We start from the raw sequence: 21,122 nt of genomic DNA on the forward strand, positions 1-21,122 counted from the left end.
CAACCTTTATCTGCGTATGAGGATGGCATGTTATTAAGTCTTTCCTAAGTTCTTATGCGGCGCGAAAGCCTGAACGCCCACAGAAAATATGCTAAAACATTTAGAAGTTGGAAAAACAACAAGTTTTTTGAACGCATGAACGAAACTTTAGAAATAGTCAACGCTCCAAAGGGGCATAAATTAGATTATCTTGATCACTTTGATATGCAAGAAAAAATATTGGGTAGGAGAAAGCAAAGATAGAAGAAGAATCACGGCTTTGAGAATCACACGAATATGTAATTTCTAATCTCCAAATTATGGCGAATGCGGCGGAGTGTTAGAAGACTTTTGGATGAAAACTTTATGAAATAAATTCAATGGCTGAAAACTTAGAGCAATAGTAGGATTTTAAGCCACCTGGCGAGAGAATAACTCGAATTGCGAATAGGAAGTTAATAATATATTGGATAGTATATTTTGAATACAATTAAGGTAGTTTGGAGTGTTTGTTGTAGTGTGAATAGGTGAAAATATGTGTTTTAACTAATTCCACCCATCAGGATAGCGGTAAGTAAATATAAAAAGAGCATAACAAGATTTTCAAAAAAAAAACATTGACTGAACAACTTTTGATAGATTTAATCCATATCTATGGGAGAATAAAGTATTTAGCGTGTATTTGGATAGAAATCTTTGAAATATTTTCTGTATAAATCTTACGAATTACAGGAATTATTATGATTGTTAGTTTCATTATTCACTAAGATCGAATGATTTATAGGATGTACCTTCTTTGACTACTAAATAACCTATGTAGATGTACTTTGATAAAATATATTTTTAGAAAATTGCGAGAAAAAGTTTACAATTTTTAAAACTATTTTTTTAAACATGTAACTAATAAAGATGTCAACTTGACAACTTAATACTTCCTTCCAGTTTTTTTATATCAGTTTTTATAGCAAGCGGTTTATTTACATTGTTTCTTTTAAATAATTTCTAGGAGGAAGGTATATTTATAAATTTCTCCAATTTCTCATTTCTTAGACCTTTTGATATATTAATGCATCTAAATGTTCAAATGTTCTTGATTTTATGTCTCTTCTGTTTCAAAATTAGTTTTATATAAATATATATAGGGCAGTTTAGTTCAGTTTATAATAAATAGTCGTAGTGAACAGACCGAAGTGATCGAATAATAAATAAATTAGTCAAGTTAGTTAAGTAATAGTGATAAGTGAATTATAATAAGTTGGTTGAGAGTAGTGTATAGTATTTAATTAAATTATGAACATAAGAGACAGTTTTTATTGATCAACCCCACGAATGGAAATCGTACAAATAAATACGAAAATCATTACAATAAAATTAGAGTCTGTATAAAATTATTGCGTGGAACGAAACGCATCCATCGTTTGGCATTTTACAGCCATCATGGGTTGTCAGTTACTTTATTTATTTTGGGTTCTTTTTCTGGTAGGTTTCATTCTATTTGTTAGTGTAAACTATTGCGCTTCATATAGTATGAATTGATTGTTAATTAATTTTATAGTTAACTATCTGCCATAAATTTGTATGTATGAATATATGGGAGAATGTTCTTTTGGTCGAAATCGCAGATTATATACGAGCGAACTAACAAAAAAAAATATTTATGTCCATAATCGTTTTTATTTTTAAATATGGTCTTAAACAATAGTCGCAGACTTTCTTTACAAAATGGACGTTAACATATGAGATCGTCCCCGTGTTATGAAAATCACCTTCAAGTGAAAATTTAAGTTTAGGATTTAGGAAAAAGTCGCTGGGGCGAGACCTTATAGAACATTTGGATTGTTAATTAATTCGAAGTGCAATTTATAATCCACTTGTCTTCTTGACTGTTTTTTTTCCCATTTCAGAAATGTATTAGAGGATCCAGGTTTTATCAACGCTACATATCAAAGAAAAATATCCTGCTTAAACCACGCCAATGAGGCCTGGAAAATGTTCATTAGAATGCGCTTCCGGTCTAAAGTGAGAAAACAAAAGGAAGTTTGTTTCCATAAGGAAAACGCACCTTCTCACACTCACATTCGCCATGACTAAAATCACGAATTATTACACTTCGAATTGGTAGCCTACCTACCATATTGAACATATCTGGCAACTTTTTCCAAAATCCTAACTTTAAATTCATGTAAAAGATTCATGTAAGACGAGGACGTTACAGCATACGTATTTTGTGAAAAAAGACGGCGACTATTATTTGGAATGATTTGAAGGTCGCTGGAAAAAATTATTAGATTTGGAAGGAGACTATGTTAGATAATAAAAATGAGTACGGAAAAAAAATGTCTTGTTTTTTCGTAGGGCTAACTTTTCAGACAATTATAGTAGTTGGAATATGCTAATATTCTAATTATTCTAATTGAAACAATAAATATTCATTAATTCACATTTTAGTCAGAGTCAAATGGAAGGAATGGGTTTTTTTTGCAAACTCTAAAGAGTAGAATCCAAAAGTTTTGATTATTATAAAATTTGATTTTATCTCACAAACAATCAGTTATTTCTCGGAAATAACTATTTTGCAAAACAATGATTTTAGTTCACGCTTATCATCCCAAGTTTCTCCCAAGATCTTGAGATTAGAAAAAAAAAATCCGAAATCGAATCCTCTAGATTTGATTTGGAAAAAAAATAAAAAGCTCTATAACTTCATTATACAAATAGTTTTCGCCTCTCTCAAAGCAATGAAATTATTAAATTCGGGATTATAAGCTGACCATCGTCTAAAACTGTTTAGTTATAAATGAAATCATTATTCACTCTATATTTTTATGTTTTTTGATCTATCGTTAATACCCTAATTTGTTCCACCATAAAATTCAAATACTATTTATTATCTTTGTTTGATCATTTCTATTTTTACCACATTCCATTTTGATGTTAGTAATTTATTATTCATGTTGTCTTATTGTTAAATCAATTATAATTCTTGCAAATTCCATATCGACGACCTCTATTTATCTTATAGCACCTTATGTTTCAAAAGAAATAGAGGGGTTTTAACGTTTCACAAAATTGATCATATTAAAGTTACGATTATAGATGAACTAGCAAATAAACAGTTTTGTTTGTCGGTTTGAGTATGCGTACGCAATGTTAACGCCGCTATCGGTTAGAAAGCGTTAGTGGCAAAAACGACGAATAAAGAGCAAAAAGCTTTTCATTTTGTAAACATAGAATTGATATTCAAGATAGAGAAAGCAAGGTATGGAGACTTGTTCAAATAGACCCGAACTGCTAATAATGAGAGAAAGAACATCGATATACTACTATTTATCTCCATCTACTCTAATCTGATTGGATAGCCATGACGCCTAAGTTTCGAGTGATGCGAACGGCAGAGGAATCAGAAGCGAGCCACTCGCATACCGCTAGGTTTATCTTTAATATCAACTCTATGGTTTTATAGTAAAGATATAATTAGTAGTTTCCGTGGAACGTGCGCTAGGAAAATTACATTTACCGAAACATCGCATTTTAATCTCAATGCAATCGGCCGAGACAGTAATTTACCGAGATACGGACGAATCATTTCGAGAATCCATGGATAGAACCATATTCTATTTTCTCGACCGAGTAATTTGTCATCAGTCAATTGTACAATCAATCAATCGATTGTCCTAATTTCTTCCAATACTTTTTGTTTTTTATTTTGAAAATGTCCGAGTAGTCAAGTAAAGCCACGATAGAATTTATACAAGAACACAAAACACAGGATTGTTTGTTTTTGAAATTGTAGGAGCTATGGATCTCTAGTAAGCAATCAAACTGCTGTACTTTCATCCTCATAAATGATCAATATTCTTTCACGGCTTTAGTTTCGATTTCACTGTTGCAGTTCCTCTTATCTTTTTTTTATGGCCACGGTTCTGTCCACATTCGTTATCTGTCATACATATTCTGTTAATTTCTTCCAAAAGCGCAAGTATAAATGTACTAAAATAGTGCTAAAAACTTCTTTCATTTGTCTTCTTTACTTCGATGAGATATGTCAACATCGCGGACTCTAATAGGTATCTTCCTCCCCCAGACTAGCCGAAATGTTATCACCTATTTCTCCACTTATTCAAAAGATAATAATTAATCTTTTTTCATATGACGAAAGGTACTTGATGAATGTTAAACTATCTGAGTTGCTCTTTCGTTCGATGAATTACTTATATATTTACGAAGATGTGACGTGATATCTAGTTAGCCTAGACCCCATCCATGTATAAACAAAATATTGCGTTACCATAGCAACGAACAATAACTTATTAGAAGTGTCAGTGTAAAGTTTGACGTCAAAAAAGTAAACCAGAGTTACGCAATAAATTAAAAGAAAAAAGATGTCCACCGAAATTGTGAAAAACGATGAATTGGAGTATCGACCCATCAATTACCTGTATTTAAAAGGGTTGGGCTAAAACGGATATATGAAGCACTGAATATTTCATACGAACGCGTTCATCATATAATTCACGTCAATTTGGACATGAGAAAAATTGCTGCAAAATGGATCCCCAAATGTTTGAATGTTGACCAAAAGCGTGCAAGGGTAGAAACATCGCGTTCGATCTGTGCTCGATTAGAAAACGATGTAGACTTCTTAAATCGAATTGTTACTATGGATGGGACTTGGGTACATTTCTACGATCCAGAAACAAAGCAACAAACGATGGAATGGCGACACTCTGGTTCTCCAAGACCTAAGAAGTTTCGTGTAAAAAAATCTGCTGGAAAAGTTCTTGTTTCAGTTTTTTGGGATTGCCATGGAGTAATCATGGTGGATTATTTGGATAAGGGTAGAACAATAACAGAAGATTACTATTCGACATTACTGACCACTCTACGGGAAAAAATTAAATTGAAAAGACGCGGAAAGCTATCCAAAGGTGTTTTGTTTTTGCAAGACAACGCCCCTGCACACAAATCTCATGTTGCTATCCAAAAAATTCGTGATTTAGGATTTCAATTACTAGAACACCCCCCTTATTCACCAGATTTGACTCCGTGCGACTATCATCTCTTTCCTCAACTGAAAAAAAGTTGAAAAAGTCGTAAATTTCCTTCCAATGAGGAAGTTAAAAGAGCTGTGGTCTGGTTTGCAAGGCAAGAAGGAACATTTTTTTTAAAGGTCTAGAGACGTTGCAGGTTCGATGTAATAAATGAATCCAATTAAGAGGAGAATATGTTGAGTAATAAAATATTTTGACATTGAAATTTTGTTTGGTTCTATAGTAGGCTAATTATTTTTCAACATATCCTCGTAACTTAAATTATATAGCGTCTGCTATTTATTTTGAAACATTCGGTATGTTTGTGATAGTAAAGTGATTTTTGTAAGCCTATGTTTGTTGTTATCTCTCTTTCTTAATAACAAAAATATAATTTGGATGTGAGATCGTTCATTTTGGAAATTATTTTATCAAAGTATATCTATTTTTGTATTAATCAAAAATAGTAAGGAATATAGTTAATTAGCTATACCTACGTTATTCACAAAATCTACTTCATGCTTATCTAAAAGTAAAGCATGCACACCTACCACCTTTATTTGGAAGATTCTGGATCACTTTCGATAATATCTGATGTTTTATCGTATTTAGTATATTCCTGATGCCATAAAAGAAAAAGATTCATTCCTTTCTCAATCGAAATTTCGATCATTGTATCTATATAATGCTTACGTTTTGGTTTAAAATCTTTTAAAACTTATTCTGTGGCTAGTTTAAGAAATACAAGTATTCGAATAATTAACATTTTACATTATTAATAATAAGACAACATTGATATCCTAATAGTACAGTCACCAACGGTTTGTGGCTAATAATTCTTTAGGGCAACATCGTTTATCATAAATATCGGCATGGAAGGTACCTCAACAAACCCCATAAATCGATAAATGATTAACTTTTATTAAAAAAATTATGCCTTTTTTTAAAATGTGTTTTTACCTATTCACGATTAAACTTTCTGTTTTCGAACAAACAATATATGAACCTATCCATTTTATGAAGAAAATCATTTAGAAAAATATTAAGGAGTTTTTCTCATTTTTATAGCTGCATTAGAAACAGGATTATACCTTCGAATCGCAGTTGAAATTTTGAGACTTTTCAGGGTTGAAAAACGGGATAACGGTTAATATTTCGAAGAAAATTTGTAGAAACTTTTTTACAGAGATCAATAAATTCTTCAAAATGAGTTACTATAAGAGTCTTGCATGAAAATTGTCAGAGTTTAATGACAGTTAAATGATTATCTTTATTCCTCGAAATAAAAACCAAAATTTGAATAAACAAATTTTACATATTAAATCTGTCTACGGGTCAAAATAACGCGATACTCCAATCCTTATTGCGATATTGCTGCAATACAACGCTAAACAACATACAGCTCGGCTTGCGATGGAAACGTCGAAAGAACTGGGTTGGGAACCACTAAAATACCCTCCTTATTTGGTTCATTGAAGGAGGCACTTGGTGGACTGCGATTCGAAAGCAATACGGAGGTAGAATTCTTCGTGTGCGAATAGTTATGTGCTAAGCCGAGAGATTTTTACGTAAAAAGCATACGAAAGCTTCCGGAGAGGTGGCAAAAGTATATAGAGTGTGACAGAGATTATATAGAAAAACTGTACAAAATTTCAGCTCTGAAACATGATAATACAAGTTTTTATAGCAAAATTTCGGTTCATATTTGAGCCACCCTCGTAGATAGAAAAAAAACAATTACTGGAACAATGTACGGGAATCGGAATACTGTAACTAAAGAAGGACTATTTAATGTGTCAAGCAATTTAGAAATACTAACAGGAGTCTTGTTGAGGCTCACCTGAAGACGCTAAGCTTAGCAAATAGTGTATCGTGCAGATTCTGCTACGGACAAGAGGACAACTCTATCCACATTCTTTCGAAGTATAAGAGACTACAGAACTGATAAAAGATGAAAATATTTAACAGCTAGAGCAATCCCACATCCTAATATTTCTGAAAGAAGTGGGATTAATAGATCTGCTAAGAACACTGAGCATCCCTAAGTGCCGAAGCAAAAAATGGGAATCAATAGATTCTTTGGGTCGCAATGTATATGACAACCTGAATCACATACAAATACGTACAACATTTTCGCACATTAACAAGCTGTCCGTCAATGTTAGCACTTATTTCGATTTAAAAACAGAATAATTGAGTAAGCATCGCCGTTGACGTAATTACTGATTGACAGAGAGAGAACAAAAAGCAGTTTAACCACACTACCCAGAATCACTTGATAAGTTGCGCAATCGTTTCTCACTTTATACATGTATCTCTGGTGACAAAATGAAAAATGTTTTCTAACAAATTTTCTGAAGAGAAGTGTTATAGTTAATAATTAATATACAGATACACTTTGCTTTCGTCTGAGAAGAGAACGGATCCCCATTGGTCGTCAGTCCAATTAACGTATTCTCTGGAAAATCTTGACATATTGCTCGTGGGCTAAGGTTAATTTAAAGCCAGTAGCTGACCTTTTCGGTTCAAGGTTTAAGGTTTGCCACCTTAAGTCTTCTTCTGACTTTCCAGCGACTCACAGCCACTCGCGTTTTCCCGAACTTCTGTTGAACACCAGTAAGGGCCCGTTTTCCCAGCGGTGTGCTGATAATGAATGGATCATCTATATCAGATGTCCGCCTTTTTCTTCCGGAACCGCGTCTTTGATGGAAGTTAGCAGTCGCTTGGTAACGACGGTAAGCTCTGGAAATAGCAGACTTGCACTGGCAACTTATCGCTCACTCTGGCCTTGTCGCAATAGGGTGACCACTTGAGCAGCTTTATCACTTGTGTCCATAGCTGATGCTATTAGCTTCAAGATTTATTAACAAGAATATAATTTCGTGTTTTTTTGTCAGTAACTTGCGATTGCAAGGGTTTAATAAGAGTCGATTTTTTAGCTCATGAGTGTAATTACAACGAAACTTTTATACTTATATTTGTAAGAACAGAAATATAACATCTTCTGTTAATTTTTGAAATAAAATTTTTGTATACATATTGAAAGTATTTTATTTCCCAAACTATCCAGACATTCTTTCGATTTTTTGTAGTTATTGAGAAAAGGAGGAATATACTTCAATATCTCACAGGAATATACTAAATTTAATCAATAATAATAATAATAATAATAATAATAGAATTGTATATTATCCTAAATTAACCTACTTACCCTTTCCGTATAGAATGGGTACGTGATCGGTTGCTAGACGGGTGCGTGTTTTAATACCAACCAATAGTGGTGATCCTCTGCGAGTTGCTACACATTCACCAGGGAAATATTTAGACTTGAAGCACAAAGCGTAAGCTCCTTCCTAAAATATACAGTTAATGTAGCAAGAAACTTCAGTTTCTTCAATCAGGACAATTTTTTGTGATTGTCAAAGTCAAAAAATTCCTATCCCAACACTGATATACCAGGACTTAAAAAGCGATTATAATACTTATTCGCATAATAAAAGTAGTGAATTTTATTAGTAACGTATTCTCAGTACCTCAGAACTAAATCCAAGTGCGTTTAGATCAGAAAATATTCAAATTAATTGAGAGTGGTGGTTATTTCGCGAGGTAGACGACACACTGACAAGATTTCCACATCCAATATATTTTTTATTATATTAAATGTTTGACTTCATAAAACGGAAATATGGAATTATTCAGAAAATTCTATTAAAACGGATTGAAGAAAATTACACCAGAACTAATGAAAAAAATAGATTAAAATTCGGTGTATTTTGATAAAATATGGTTTTGAACATAAAGAACAGTATAATGGTTACTATGAAATCATGTAGAATCGTCAAAACTTCTAAAAGTATTAGGACATACCGAAACTTACACACAAATGTAGTGTATTTGGACGAATATACGAGGTCTGGCTATTAAATAACGAGCCAGATTACGAAAAAGGGTTTTATTATAAAAATTATACTACATTCAAATGCTCTCCTTCAATATACTCCCCTCCCCTCGCAACACACCTTTCCATACGTTGTTTTCATTGATCGAATCAGTGCTGGAAGTTTTCTTTGATGAGTGCTTTTAGGAGCTCTACCGTTTTTTGCTTTATCGCTTCTATGGGGTCAAATCCCCAAAGCAGATTTCATCTTCTGAAACAAAAAATATTCGCACGGTGCCAAATCTGGTGAATACGGTGGGTGTTCGAGCACTGGAGTGCGCTCGGTGGCCAAATACTGCTTCACAGATAGCGGGTTATGGGCAGGTGCGTTGTTCTGGTGCAAAATCGGGCCGTTTTTTAAGAACTCGTTCTCGAAGTGTTGCCAAAACTGACAAATAGTAAGTCCGATTGACAATCTGACCCTCTGAAACCCATTTAGTCATCACAATATTGTTGATGTCGGAAAAAACGATCAACATTGCCTCGAATTTTGATTTGCTCTCTCGGCCTTCACTAAAGCGCGTACGAGATAGAGAATTGTACCAATAGGCCTCTTGCAACAATTTATAGCACTCAGTCTTTTTCTCAATTTGACGAGAAGTTTGAGATTGATACGTTGCTCATGTTTCTCGTCAAACATGGTTTACGGCACGAGAAGAAAACACGTTCGTTTCAAATCGCTACTTCACAAATACTATAATAGTGACGGAAACGTGTTTTGGGACGTGCATAGACGAAGATATCTAGATACCCAACGCACTACTCGTTTTTTACCCCACCCGTCTAGGGCGTCCTCGTTATTTAATAGCCAGACCTCGTATAGAACGATACTTAAACGCCTTGTAGTATATGGCGGCGAAGTGGAGCAGATGAAATAATCTACGGAAAAAATACTATTGACGGAAAAGAGCAGCGAGAAAATACGGGGGGAGGGTAGGATGAGAAATGACCGAATAAGTGAGATAATAAGAGTCAGACAAACATTAATTGATGAGATCAAAGACCCACAAAAAAGGAGTTACTTCAAACTATGAGAAGTTGTAACAATACACATACCTAACGAATACTCCCACCGTATTATTATGTGTTTATTTCTGTAGAAATGGTTTAAAGTACATTAAAATGAAAACTACGGAGATAAATTAGTTTAACTACTTTACGCTCAAGTTTAGTTCTATCGGGATTTGACAATGTTGTATGGAAAAATTGTGATGAACACGTAAATGAAGAAATGAAATTCAATCTCTCGTAACGCCAAAAATAATTAATCTAGACGATTCCAGTTCCAAAGAGTCTTGCTTTCCAAATTAATACGTTGGTAATTATTTTTAATATCTTGTACAGATTTATAGCCTAAGCCTTAGATTAATGGTGATAAAATGTTATATTTGGCTAATACATTTGTATGGTGTGGAGACGTGGTCCCTAAAAGTGAGGTCCTTAAACAGAATAGAAGCAATGGAAATGTGGCTGTTGAGCAGACTTCTACGGATCCCATGAACAGAGCACAAGACGAATGAATAAGTACTAAGGAGAGCGGGTGTGGAGAGAGAACTGATCGCGGTAATTAAATAACGATAAGTATCTTATCCTGCGAGGACCGAGATATTCAACTCTCAAGCTCATACTGACGGGAATGATCGACAGAAGGAGAGGACCAGGGCGTGAACAAAATTCCTGGCTACGGAATATAAGAGACTGGTGTGGCATTCAGGGTGCGGCAGCAATTATTCGACGTGCAGAAGAGGGGTACCTTCAGATAATAGATTAGAAGTTTTGGACAAGAGAAAACCTACACGCTGCAAACTGTATGATACTGAAAGAAGAAGAATCACAGATTTATATAATGACTTGTGGAGAAGAATAAATTGTACATACGAAGCTAATGCGTAATATTAATGTTCAATGAACGCCTGCGACTCTTAAAGTAATGAAGTGGTAATCTGCAGTTGCTTTAATTATTGGATGTAATGGGCAAATGAAATGTGAATGCGAATAATTTAAACAAAGGCTGTTGATTGCAAAAGAAGCATTTAAACTGGGATGCGATATCCTATAACAACTACATTTTCAAAGTAATTTATAATCGGGTTAACCCGATATACCTCTGTTTGATAACTAAACTCTGAAAACAGGCGTTAGACATTGTAGGTGTGGGAGTTGTGGTAGTAATAAAAAGTGTGTCCATTATTGAAATGCTTTTTATAACTAAATTGGAATTGATGCAACCGTCAGTGATATTCTTACTGTTAACATTATTACTACAGCACTCAGTTCACCTTCAGTTTCTGAAGAAGATAACTTGAAATGCGCCTCAGATAGTATGATCGTAAATGTAGTGATAGTGCAAAGTGTGCTCTTTATAAATATGAGTAATAATTATTTTGATATTTGTATATACTAACTAGGATTAACTATATCAGATAATAGGAGATTACATTTAATTTTTTCATAAGTTTAGTGAAAATTGATGACTTATTGTAAGTAAGATAACGAGAACATCTATTTAGTAGCTTATACTCTCCAAACGAGTTGATTTTGTTCAAAACAATTATTTCATAAACATCTTTTTCTACAATTCATTTCGAAAATAGTATTTTTCAGAAATTCAAATCAAAGTAAATAGCAGTATATTTGTTTTTTATTTGGTAAATATAAAAAGTTATTATTATTATCAATTGTTATTATAATGAAGAAAATTCACATTCAGCTTATCACTTCTAGTATAGCACTAATTAACGATGATTAGATAGAAATTAATTGGAACCTCAGGGCTTTACTAATCCCCTACTATACGAGGTCTGGCTATTAAATAACGAACTGGTTACGCTATTAAATAACGAGACTTGTTACGAGGGTTTTATCAATACACTCCTCTCCACTCACCACACACCTTTCGATACGTTTTTTCCATTGATCGAAGCAGTGCTGGAAGTCTTCTTTGTGGAGGGCCTTTAGGAACTCTGCCGGTTTTTGCTTTTCCGCTTACATCGACTCAAATCGGGTCGCACGGTGCCAAATCCGGTGAGTACGGCGTGCGCTTACTGGCCAAATACAGCTTCACAGATAGCACTGACTATTAGTAAGTCTGGTTGACAGTCTGACCCTCAGGAACCCATTCAGTTATCACGATAGCGTTAATGTCGGAAAAAGACGATCAACATTGCCTTGAATTTTGCCTTGAATTTTGCCTTGAATTTTGATTTGCTCTTTCATCACTTAAAAACACACGCACGAGATAGAAAATTGTCCCCATAGGCCTCTTGCAACAATTTTTAGCATTCAGTTGGAGTTTTTTCAATTTACCGACAAATTTGATATCGATACGTGGCTCCTGTTTTTAGTTACACATGGTTTTCGGTACGAAAAAAACACGTTCGTTTCAAACCGCTACTGCACAAATACTATAATAGTTACAGAAACGTGTTTTGGGAAGTGCATAGATAAAATATCTAGATACCCAACGCACTATTCATTTTTTGCCCCACCCGTCTAGGGCGCCCTCTAGGCGTGCAGTCTCGTTGCTTAATAGCCAGACCTCGTATATATGCATTTTTTCGGAATTGTCCAAAATGTGTCTGTACTTTTTCTCTAGTAATTGATCGAACTACGCCTACCCTATCGACGTTTGGTGATGAAGAAAAGTGTACTAAATAGAAAAAAAATTATTAGAGCCTTCGGTCATCCCTTGTTAAAAAAAGAGAGGGTTGAATTACGTGTGAATTCAGTGCAATTATAAACAACTATAATGTATAATTGACGTAAACATAAATAATTATTATTCTATCATAGAAAAATAGATATGGAAAATAACTATTTTTTTATGGTGAAATAGGATAAAAAAGGATCAAGGGGTGTGGAGAAGGGGGTGTTAAAGGATGTCGGAAATATGTTATATAAATACTGTTCTTGTGTAGAACCTAACCTAACTTAAAAACAATGATCGACCGCTAATTCAACCTAATAATCACTAAAGCCACAAAAACCCTAATGGTATGCAAAAAATTTGCAGGGAGGAATTGGGGTTGTAACTCAAAGATACTTCTGTGGATATATACGGCAATTGTGAGACCCATAATCACATGGGTCCAAGCAGCCATTAGAGTTTTAAGCTCCAATATCATAAAATCCAAATTAGTTTGGGATTGCCTAGAAAAATTCAACGAGCTAGGCATGAAATATAAAGTTACCCTATAAAGGAAAATGAAGCTGATGAGCTCACTAAAGCGGAGACGGATAAGCCCTTCATGGGATCTGAAGCCATCTGTGGTATTAGATGCAGAAAAATAGAAAAAGCCTTGCGGCATAAGGACAACCTACAGCGGTTGAAACAGACAAAGACTCTCCTAGGAAACTATAAGCAGAGTAGACCTGCTGAATGTATCAACCTAAGTAAGAACAATCTACGAATACTAACAGGAGACCTATTGGTGCACTGTCGCCTCAATTGACACCTAAAGACGCTAAACTTAGCAGAAAATGTGACGTGCAGATTATGTTACACAGATGACGAGACTTCTATCCACATTCTTTCGAAGTATAAAACATTACGGAACTCCAGAGCACTACAACAGCGCATTTGAAATAGAAAACGAAGATTCATAGCAGCTGCAGCCACCTCACATTCTAGACTTTCCAGCAGAAAAGTATTGTGCCAGTTATACCATGACAGGTAAGACCTAAAAACATGTCTGTCAGTTTTTTACTGAAAATAAAAATTGCTTTTCTACTGTTATAGGGAGGAGCCTTAGGATTTCTAGGAAACTTACAAACACGAGAAAATATTTTTTTGTTGAATTTTTTAATAAAACTTAATTTTATACTAATTAAAAATTCTAATGTGGTGAGTTTTTTATTAATTTAAAGAGTTATGGGAGATGCCCAGATGTAATCCTGGTGAAAATAACTGTAAAAAAATTAGAGTTTGTTAAGAAATTAAGTGGTCAAATTGGGCCCTGCTATGGTGAAAACGTTAGAAATCTTAGTCATGGTAGTTAAGGGTTAACTAAGTTAAATGTTGAGTACCTTTGATTCCCTTTCACCGTCTGTGTTAGTAAACACTTGGAGTTTTTGATACTAGACAAAAAATATACTCACCAATTGCTGAACTACATGTTCGACTAGTTCTCTGAATGAAAAATTTGGATGTTGTTGATGGAAATGATAAATCAATTTAGCGATAATTTCAGTATCGGTATCACTTTCGAAATGGTGTCCTTTTTTCTCCAGAAATACCTTCACTTCTTTGTAATTAGTTATAATACCGTTGTGTACAACCACAAAACTATTCTGAAGATCTGATCGTTGCGGATGGCTGTTTATTTCGTTGGGAACACCGTGAGTGGCCCAACGGGTATGGGCGATGCCGCAATGGACGTCCACTGTTACGCCCATGTTTAACTCATCACTTCCTGAAAGTTTTTAGTGAATAATTTTTCATTAAAGAACAGTTTCTAAAGATTTTGCGAATACATTATAAAATGAGAAACAGGAAATTTTTTAATTGGCAAATAAACCAATTGACATAATTCAACTTTTTTTTATATAACACAAAACAAATGTTTGTGAATTTGTCAACCTATCTGTCCTAAACCTTAAAGTGTTAGCAGATAGCTATTAGACGACGCGTATAAACGCGTAGATTAATGGCTGTGGTGTTGAAATTAACTTACGCGTTCCTTTACTAACAAGGACAAAAGTGCTATGTATGTATTAACAGGTATCTTATTAGAAGAAGAGAAGAATTATATTTGCAGCTTTCTATATCTTTCCTCTTGGTAGTCTGAAAACTGATTGTCTGGTTGACTTACGAACATCAGTATGGATTTTGTGTTTGACGACTGATGTTCTACCAGTTTTCACTTCCTTTCAGTACAAACAGTTCTAGATACTACAAGAGAAATTCCCTCATTCTCCTATTCTCAGCTCGATTCAAAGATTGACCAGCTACTGATATATGTTCGAATCAGTTATGGGAATTGTCAGTTGTCGTCGTTTGGCGGACTATTGACATTACTGGTACGCAGGATCCAATCCTGGTTTCCTTTTTGATGGTAATCGGGTAATCGTTTACGTGTATCACACGTACTTCGATCCCCTTCACCGACGTAACTAACACTTTTCCAAATAGTACTCCTTTATCAACATCTCCATCGTGGTTCCATAGCTCCATCATAATCGGTGTATCTTCTTCATGGCACCCAGTAGACGCGCTACTTCGCTTCGTTTAGGTAGAACAGTATCTTCCTGTACAGCTGCCAACACCGTGTTACTCTCAGATGGTGGAAGGAATACTTCTTCAGAACCCACTTTAATGATTCTGTTTCTAAAGTCCAATTGGAAACAATGAAGATTTATTACGTCCACTCCCAGAATCACACCTTTTTCAATATCAGCTACGATTACCTCATGTGTGAACTTTTCTGTTCCAATTGTCAGTTGGATTTGTGTTTCTTGGTGAAACACCTGTGGCGGTTCGTAGTCGAATTCTGGTTAGTAATAGTTTTTTCTTGGTGCTTATTAGATCGGGTCTTATGATGGTTCTAGTTGCTCCAGTGTCTACTGGCAGAGTATATTTCTTTCCATTCACTTCTCCATCCACATATATTGCGATATCTGAGAGAAGCGGTCAGTATGTGAAGATCATTGGAACGATTTCGGTGCTGCCCCCTCGTTGTCGACTCGTTTTAGTTTTCCAACGTATGTGTTTATTTATTTGTGAGAGTCTTGCATGAACTCTGTTCATGCCCTAGCTCTCCACAATTCCAGCATTTTATTTTCTTTGGCTTCATATCAACCATACCTCTTTTCAAATTGAGGATTTGGTTACATTTGCTCTCGTCCCCCTCATTAGAAAACCGAAAAAGAGGAAGACTAAGAAAACTTGGATGGAAGCAATAAAACGATCAATCAGCAAGCGAGGACTTCCAACTGAAGATGGAAGTATAAATCGTTGTACTGGAAACCAAGATAATTAACGTGGAAATTTCTTCGATAGATCGCTTAATATTATTGAAGAAGATCTAGAAAACATCGGTACAAACCAAATAGAGTAGCTATGTTGCCAAATTCACATTCATTCATTATTATTCTGTGTAATTGATTCGTTCAATTCTGTAAAAGTAATTGTAAAAACTCACTATTTTTTATTTCCTCGGCGAGTAATGCCACCTTTCCTGATTTCTTAATAATGGAGATATCCTTGGCCTCGGCCGAGTCCACAGCAACACCTATTTATTGAAAAAAAAACAAGTTATTGCTTTAAATGTATAAAGGGTGTGTACATATTAAATTAATCGATTTAAATGAATAACTAATAATTAGATTGAAATGATTTTAAATGTTAATTATAAAAGGTAAAGCAAACCAATCGCCCTACTGGAAATCTCTATCTCTTTTGCAAATGGCACCAAATATTAATTCGGTTTCGACATTTGTTAAGTAAACAAACGCAGAATACAAATCGGTAAGCCATGAATCGGTTTACTCGGGATAATTGTTTCCATTTTTTGTGCAACATGTCCCATACTAACTTGACAAACACCGCGGCGTTTGGCCACTCGCTTGGAAGAAACTGCGATAATACGGGATCTTCTCAAGACTGACCGGTTCCGGAGCATCGAAAATTATTAACGGAGAGGCTCATTTTCATCTCCATCTGTTCGTGAATAAACAAAATAAACCATTTTCGCGATCAGAACAACATTTTTCCATCAAAAGAATTATAGCAATATTCTATATTTTATAGTCTAAGATCCCACCGCTTGATCTTGCAGGTATCTGTTTTTTTTTTAATGAAATTAATTTTAAAGGAATCTTGAGGATGTATGGAATGGATTCAGGATAGGTTGCCTTGTAAAAATTAGCCGCAATTACCTGTAATTAATTTTAATGTCATTAATATACTAATATAACTTGCAGCTATATGTTTTTTCAGTCAATTTTACAGCATTTGAAGGAAATTTATGTCTCAAATCAAAATGGTTGCCAGCTCAAAGTCGACTGCAGCACTAGGGTTGTCAGGTGTAAACAGGTATATTATTGGGTATATTGGCTCATATACGTCCATCTTTTGAGTATCGCTCACACATTTTGAGCTCGGCTCCCAAGCATACCCTGAGGATGCTCGACTCAATTCAGAAGAGAGCAATTCGATTTATAGGCGATACAGAGCTGACCAAAAACTTAAAACAGCATTTAATCCAACACTATCCCACTTAAAGCAATATTTTCAAGACCTAGTCGACAGGCAGACCGGCAACAAAGAGTTTGCCTGCAGACGCCTAGAACGTCAATTTATCGGGACTCTCTTTTTTGGAGAAGTGCATGCCTGTGGAATCAGCTACCAAGACACGTCTCTCCCGAACACTACAGCCTACAGAAATTCAAGATCAATATGCCACTGGCATCTCCACATGACAGGAACCACTCGAACTACTGGAGTGTAATAGAGTTTGGCGAATGCGCCAGCTATTTTTTGTCTGTATACTTTTTTTGGTGGAGCGAAAGTCAGTTAACTACTTGATATAATATTGAATACATCGAGACAGTGACAAGTAAACTAAACAATGTATTTCAATAAATTAAATGTTAAAAATTTTACTTAAATATTAGTGAATAGTTGTTTAGCGTGGAAGTGTTAGTGTATAGTTAGTGTATAAATGGATGACGTAAGTGAGATACACTATACGATTGAAAACTGTTTAAATAAATAAAAGTATTATAATATGTTACCTGCGGAGTCATATCCACGGTATTCCAATCGCTTCAAACCGTTTACCAATAACTCTAAAATTTCTTCCCTCTTCTTAGGAGTGAGATAGTTTAAGTACGCAAAAATTCCTACAACAAAATTTGCATCATAAAAGAAAAAGATTTAGGAGAAACAAAACGGTTTATAAAATACTAGAACTCGTTGACTTACTGTACGAGCGTACCTTTCAAATTGTTGAAATAATAATATTTTGACGAAAATTTAATATAATTAAATTAAAAATAAACACTGCAAGACCCAATAAATATTTTTAATAGTGGATAGAATTCTGTTGATAACTGCGAATAATGCTTTCGTGAACATGTAATAAATACTGGGTCATTCCATTATCGCGGGTGCAACATTTAGACGTATGTGTTAGTTCCAAGTAATCAAATAAAAAACATTTCCCATGGGATTGAATTTTGAAAGATAATATTTTAATAATATGTTGTATCAATATTCGTCTACAATTATTTTAAAAGCCAGAACGAAGGACCAAATTGTCATTGCGGCTGCAATAGATATGATCCAACTTTTCCAGATCATAGACAGGCTTATAAGTCTGTTAATTGTGATATATTCGATATTTTATGTCTTGATCATTTGTGAGATTTTTAAGTAACAAGGAATATAAAACAAAAACAATTAATTAACCATTTTTGTTAAATCGCTTGCTCAACTTTTCTAATCGATATGAACATAAACGTAGATTTAACTTATATATGAACAAAATGAGAGATCAGTGAATATTTATTACTAAGTAGTACACTTTTTTGTCGTCCATATTAATTATTTTCTCTGAAACATTTGCCAACAATCATACTCATAAATTGTACCGCTTTGACATACCCCCACATAACCATATTGAGTGTTTTTTGCCAAAACCTCTTGATGATGATCAATAATTAACATCATATACTTTCATTTTTTGAAACAAAAATATAAATGGATATTGTCATTTCAATATTAACAGGTAAAACATAACCACAAACTACCAGCAACAACGATTTTGCGTATGATTTTCAGTTTGTAACAACTGTTTAGATGGTAACATTTTCAAACACTCCAATTAATTTAATAGAGAGAAAAATCGAGAAAAAAATAATTTACATTCAATTGAAAACACAACAAATAACGTGATTAAAAAGTTAATGTGGGGAATCGTCTATAGCGAATCGCCCTACGACAGGTAGCAAGATAACAACAATTTGAGGTTAGGTTGGTTCAGGTCATTATAAATGACGTCGAATTTTCATTTTTGTAAACTTACAAGTTGCAATTGCAGTTGCAGAAGAAGATTATCGCTTATGTAAACGCCTATTACGAGGAGATAGACGGTAACTATTATTTGTAAGTGTTCAAAAGTGTCACAGGAATAAGTGTATAGACTTGAAAAATATAAATGATCATGGAGAAATATTTCTTGTTCTCGGTCTAACCCAATGGAGGGTTAAATAATCGCACACAATCGTCCATCGCCGGAACGCCGAGTGCAACGTTACAAATACAGGATTTTTATTTTAAAACGGTAAATACTTCAATAACATACCTGGTATAAACAGAATTATACATTCGATTGCTTTGGGGAATACTCATTTAATGCAAATGGAAGTTAGTTGACTTCTCAGTTACATTTTGATTATTCATATTTTTTTTATTTCTCTATTAGAATATTATTATTGCGAATCATTACTTTTACGTAACATTATAGAAGTAATAATGATTTAACTACCGTCACTTTCACTAAATAAACCACAACAGTGAATGCCAAAGAACTATCACATATCTATCAAAAAATATAAAACTTGCATAATTAATACTTTACCTACATAATTACGACATATATAACTAGTATTACCAAAAATAGTGATGAAGTCAATAATTTTTATGAGGCACAGAATTTAGTTATGAGTAGCTGGTAATTCTACATAACCTGAGACAAAAGAACCCAACAAGGGCTGATGAGGATGTGCCTAAGATCATTAATGAGGTCCTGATCAGGATTATGGTCCAGGGATTACCTTATACGGCAAATTTCATCAGGATTACCTCAACTATATGTCATTTAAAAATAAGTATTAAGTTTGATCTTATCATAAATTAATGTAATTTCAGCTGAATACAATATGAGTTAGCTTCATCTTACGTAGTACGATCCATGAGTTCTTAGCGTAACATAAAAAGGTCATAAATAGTTTCTGTTTTGATTCTTAATTGATTATTATATAATCTGTTTATCCTTTCATGTGTTTTACTCATGTTTCTAATTACGCCTTGGTTTCTGAGTGACATTTTGGGAACTGCATCTTTTGAATTTGAAGCAACTAAAGTAATCAGTTTCATCGTAAGGTTTTTTATCTATCTTCTCGTAATCCTAATTTTTATTCATCGCAGTATTTGAATACCTATCACTGAATAAAGCATAACCATATTTAAATAATTTTCGCCGATTTCATAACACTGAATCACATAAATGTTTTTCTCTCATACGAGAGTTGCTACTTAAGTTTTGAAATAAATCAAATGAGAATATATATTTATAATCGGATATGGTTTTATTGTTTTTCAAAATATTTTCCATTAAGATCAATACACTTTTACATGCGTTTGAACCAATTATCGGAGCATTTTTCCCTTCCGATTGAGGTACCTCTAAAACATGTGATTTGAAAGCATCAACCGCTTCTTCAAGTGAAGAAAAACGTTGACCTCGCAATTTAATTTTGATCTGCAGAAATAGAAAAAAAAAACAATGGATGCCAAACAAGGACTGAACGTTGGATGACCCATTAATTCTATGTTTTGCTGTTCAAAAACGTTTGTATTTGAACTGATATTTGAGAGCTCACATTGTGGTGGAGAATGATTAGTCTTTTCGGCGATTAGTTTCTCCGATTTTTTCGAACACTTCTGGCAAACAAATGCTGGTTAGGTGTAACATTCAGAATTGACCGTTCTTCGTTGTTCTAATAGAACGGTGGCGACATGTTCAGTTATTCCGAAAAAACCATTCGCTGTGAAGTATTTTCTTCAAAAGAACCAGATTGTTATTTAGTTTCGGTTTCAACTGCATAGATCCATAATTCCTCGCCTGTCACGATCTTATAGACGTCTTTAGAGCGCCCGCGTTAAATTTTTTTAATATTCCTTTGCACCAATCGCACAGCATCAATGTTTTCTGGCTCCATGACCGATTTAGGACGACCTTCACGAAATTTTTCGTGTAGTGTGCTACCACGATGGTTCGAGATGGTGCTTCATCACCAAAAGCTAAAGCGAGTTGATCGGCTCACTGGTGATGGTTTAAGCCACGTCGAAAGTCGTAGGAAATCATGGCAGGAAAATGTTCGTGATTTAATTCCATTTTTTGACCAAGATGAATGTCCAAGTATCTGTAAAGAGCTCAAATAGCACTCTTATG

At 34.3% G+C, this 21,122-nt stretch overlaps 1 protein-coding gene across 4 annotated transcripts in view; it reads right to left on the reverse strand.

Annotated features, from left to right (window-relative positions):
- Positions 1-21,122, reverse strand: part of LOC130902153 (glutamine--fructose-6-phosphate aminotransferase [isomerizing] 2-like) — a 67,281-nt gene that overhangs the window by 33,580 nt on the left and 12,579 nt on the right. For all 4 annotated transcript variants that reach the window (XM_057814028.1, XM_057814026.1, XM_057814027.1 and 1 more), the window contains exons 2-5: positions 17,680-17,787; positions 16,086-16,175; positions 14,044-14,357; positions 8,221-8,362 (exon numbers count right to left, since the gene is read on the reverse strand). In XM_057814028.1, coding sequence (XP_057670011.1) covers positions 8,221-8,362; positions 14,044-14,357; positions 16,086-16,175; positions 17,680-17,787 — 654 coding nt within the window. The remainder of the gene's footprint in view (positions 1-8,220; positions 8,363-14,043; positions 14,358-16,085; positions 16,176-17,679; positions 17,788-21,122) is intronic.

This window comes from Diorhabda carinulata, chromosome X (genome assembly GCF_026250575.1).
Source record: "Diorhabda carinulata isolate Delta chromosome X, icDioCari1.1, whole genome shotgun sequence".
NCBI classification, from domain to species: domain Eukaryota; kingdom Metazoa; phylum Arthropoda; class Insecta; order Coleoptera; family Chrysomelidae; genus Diorhabda; species Diorhabda carinulata.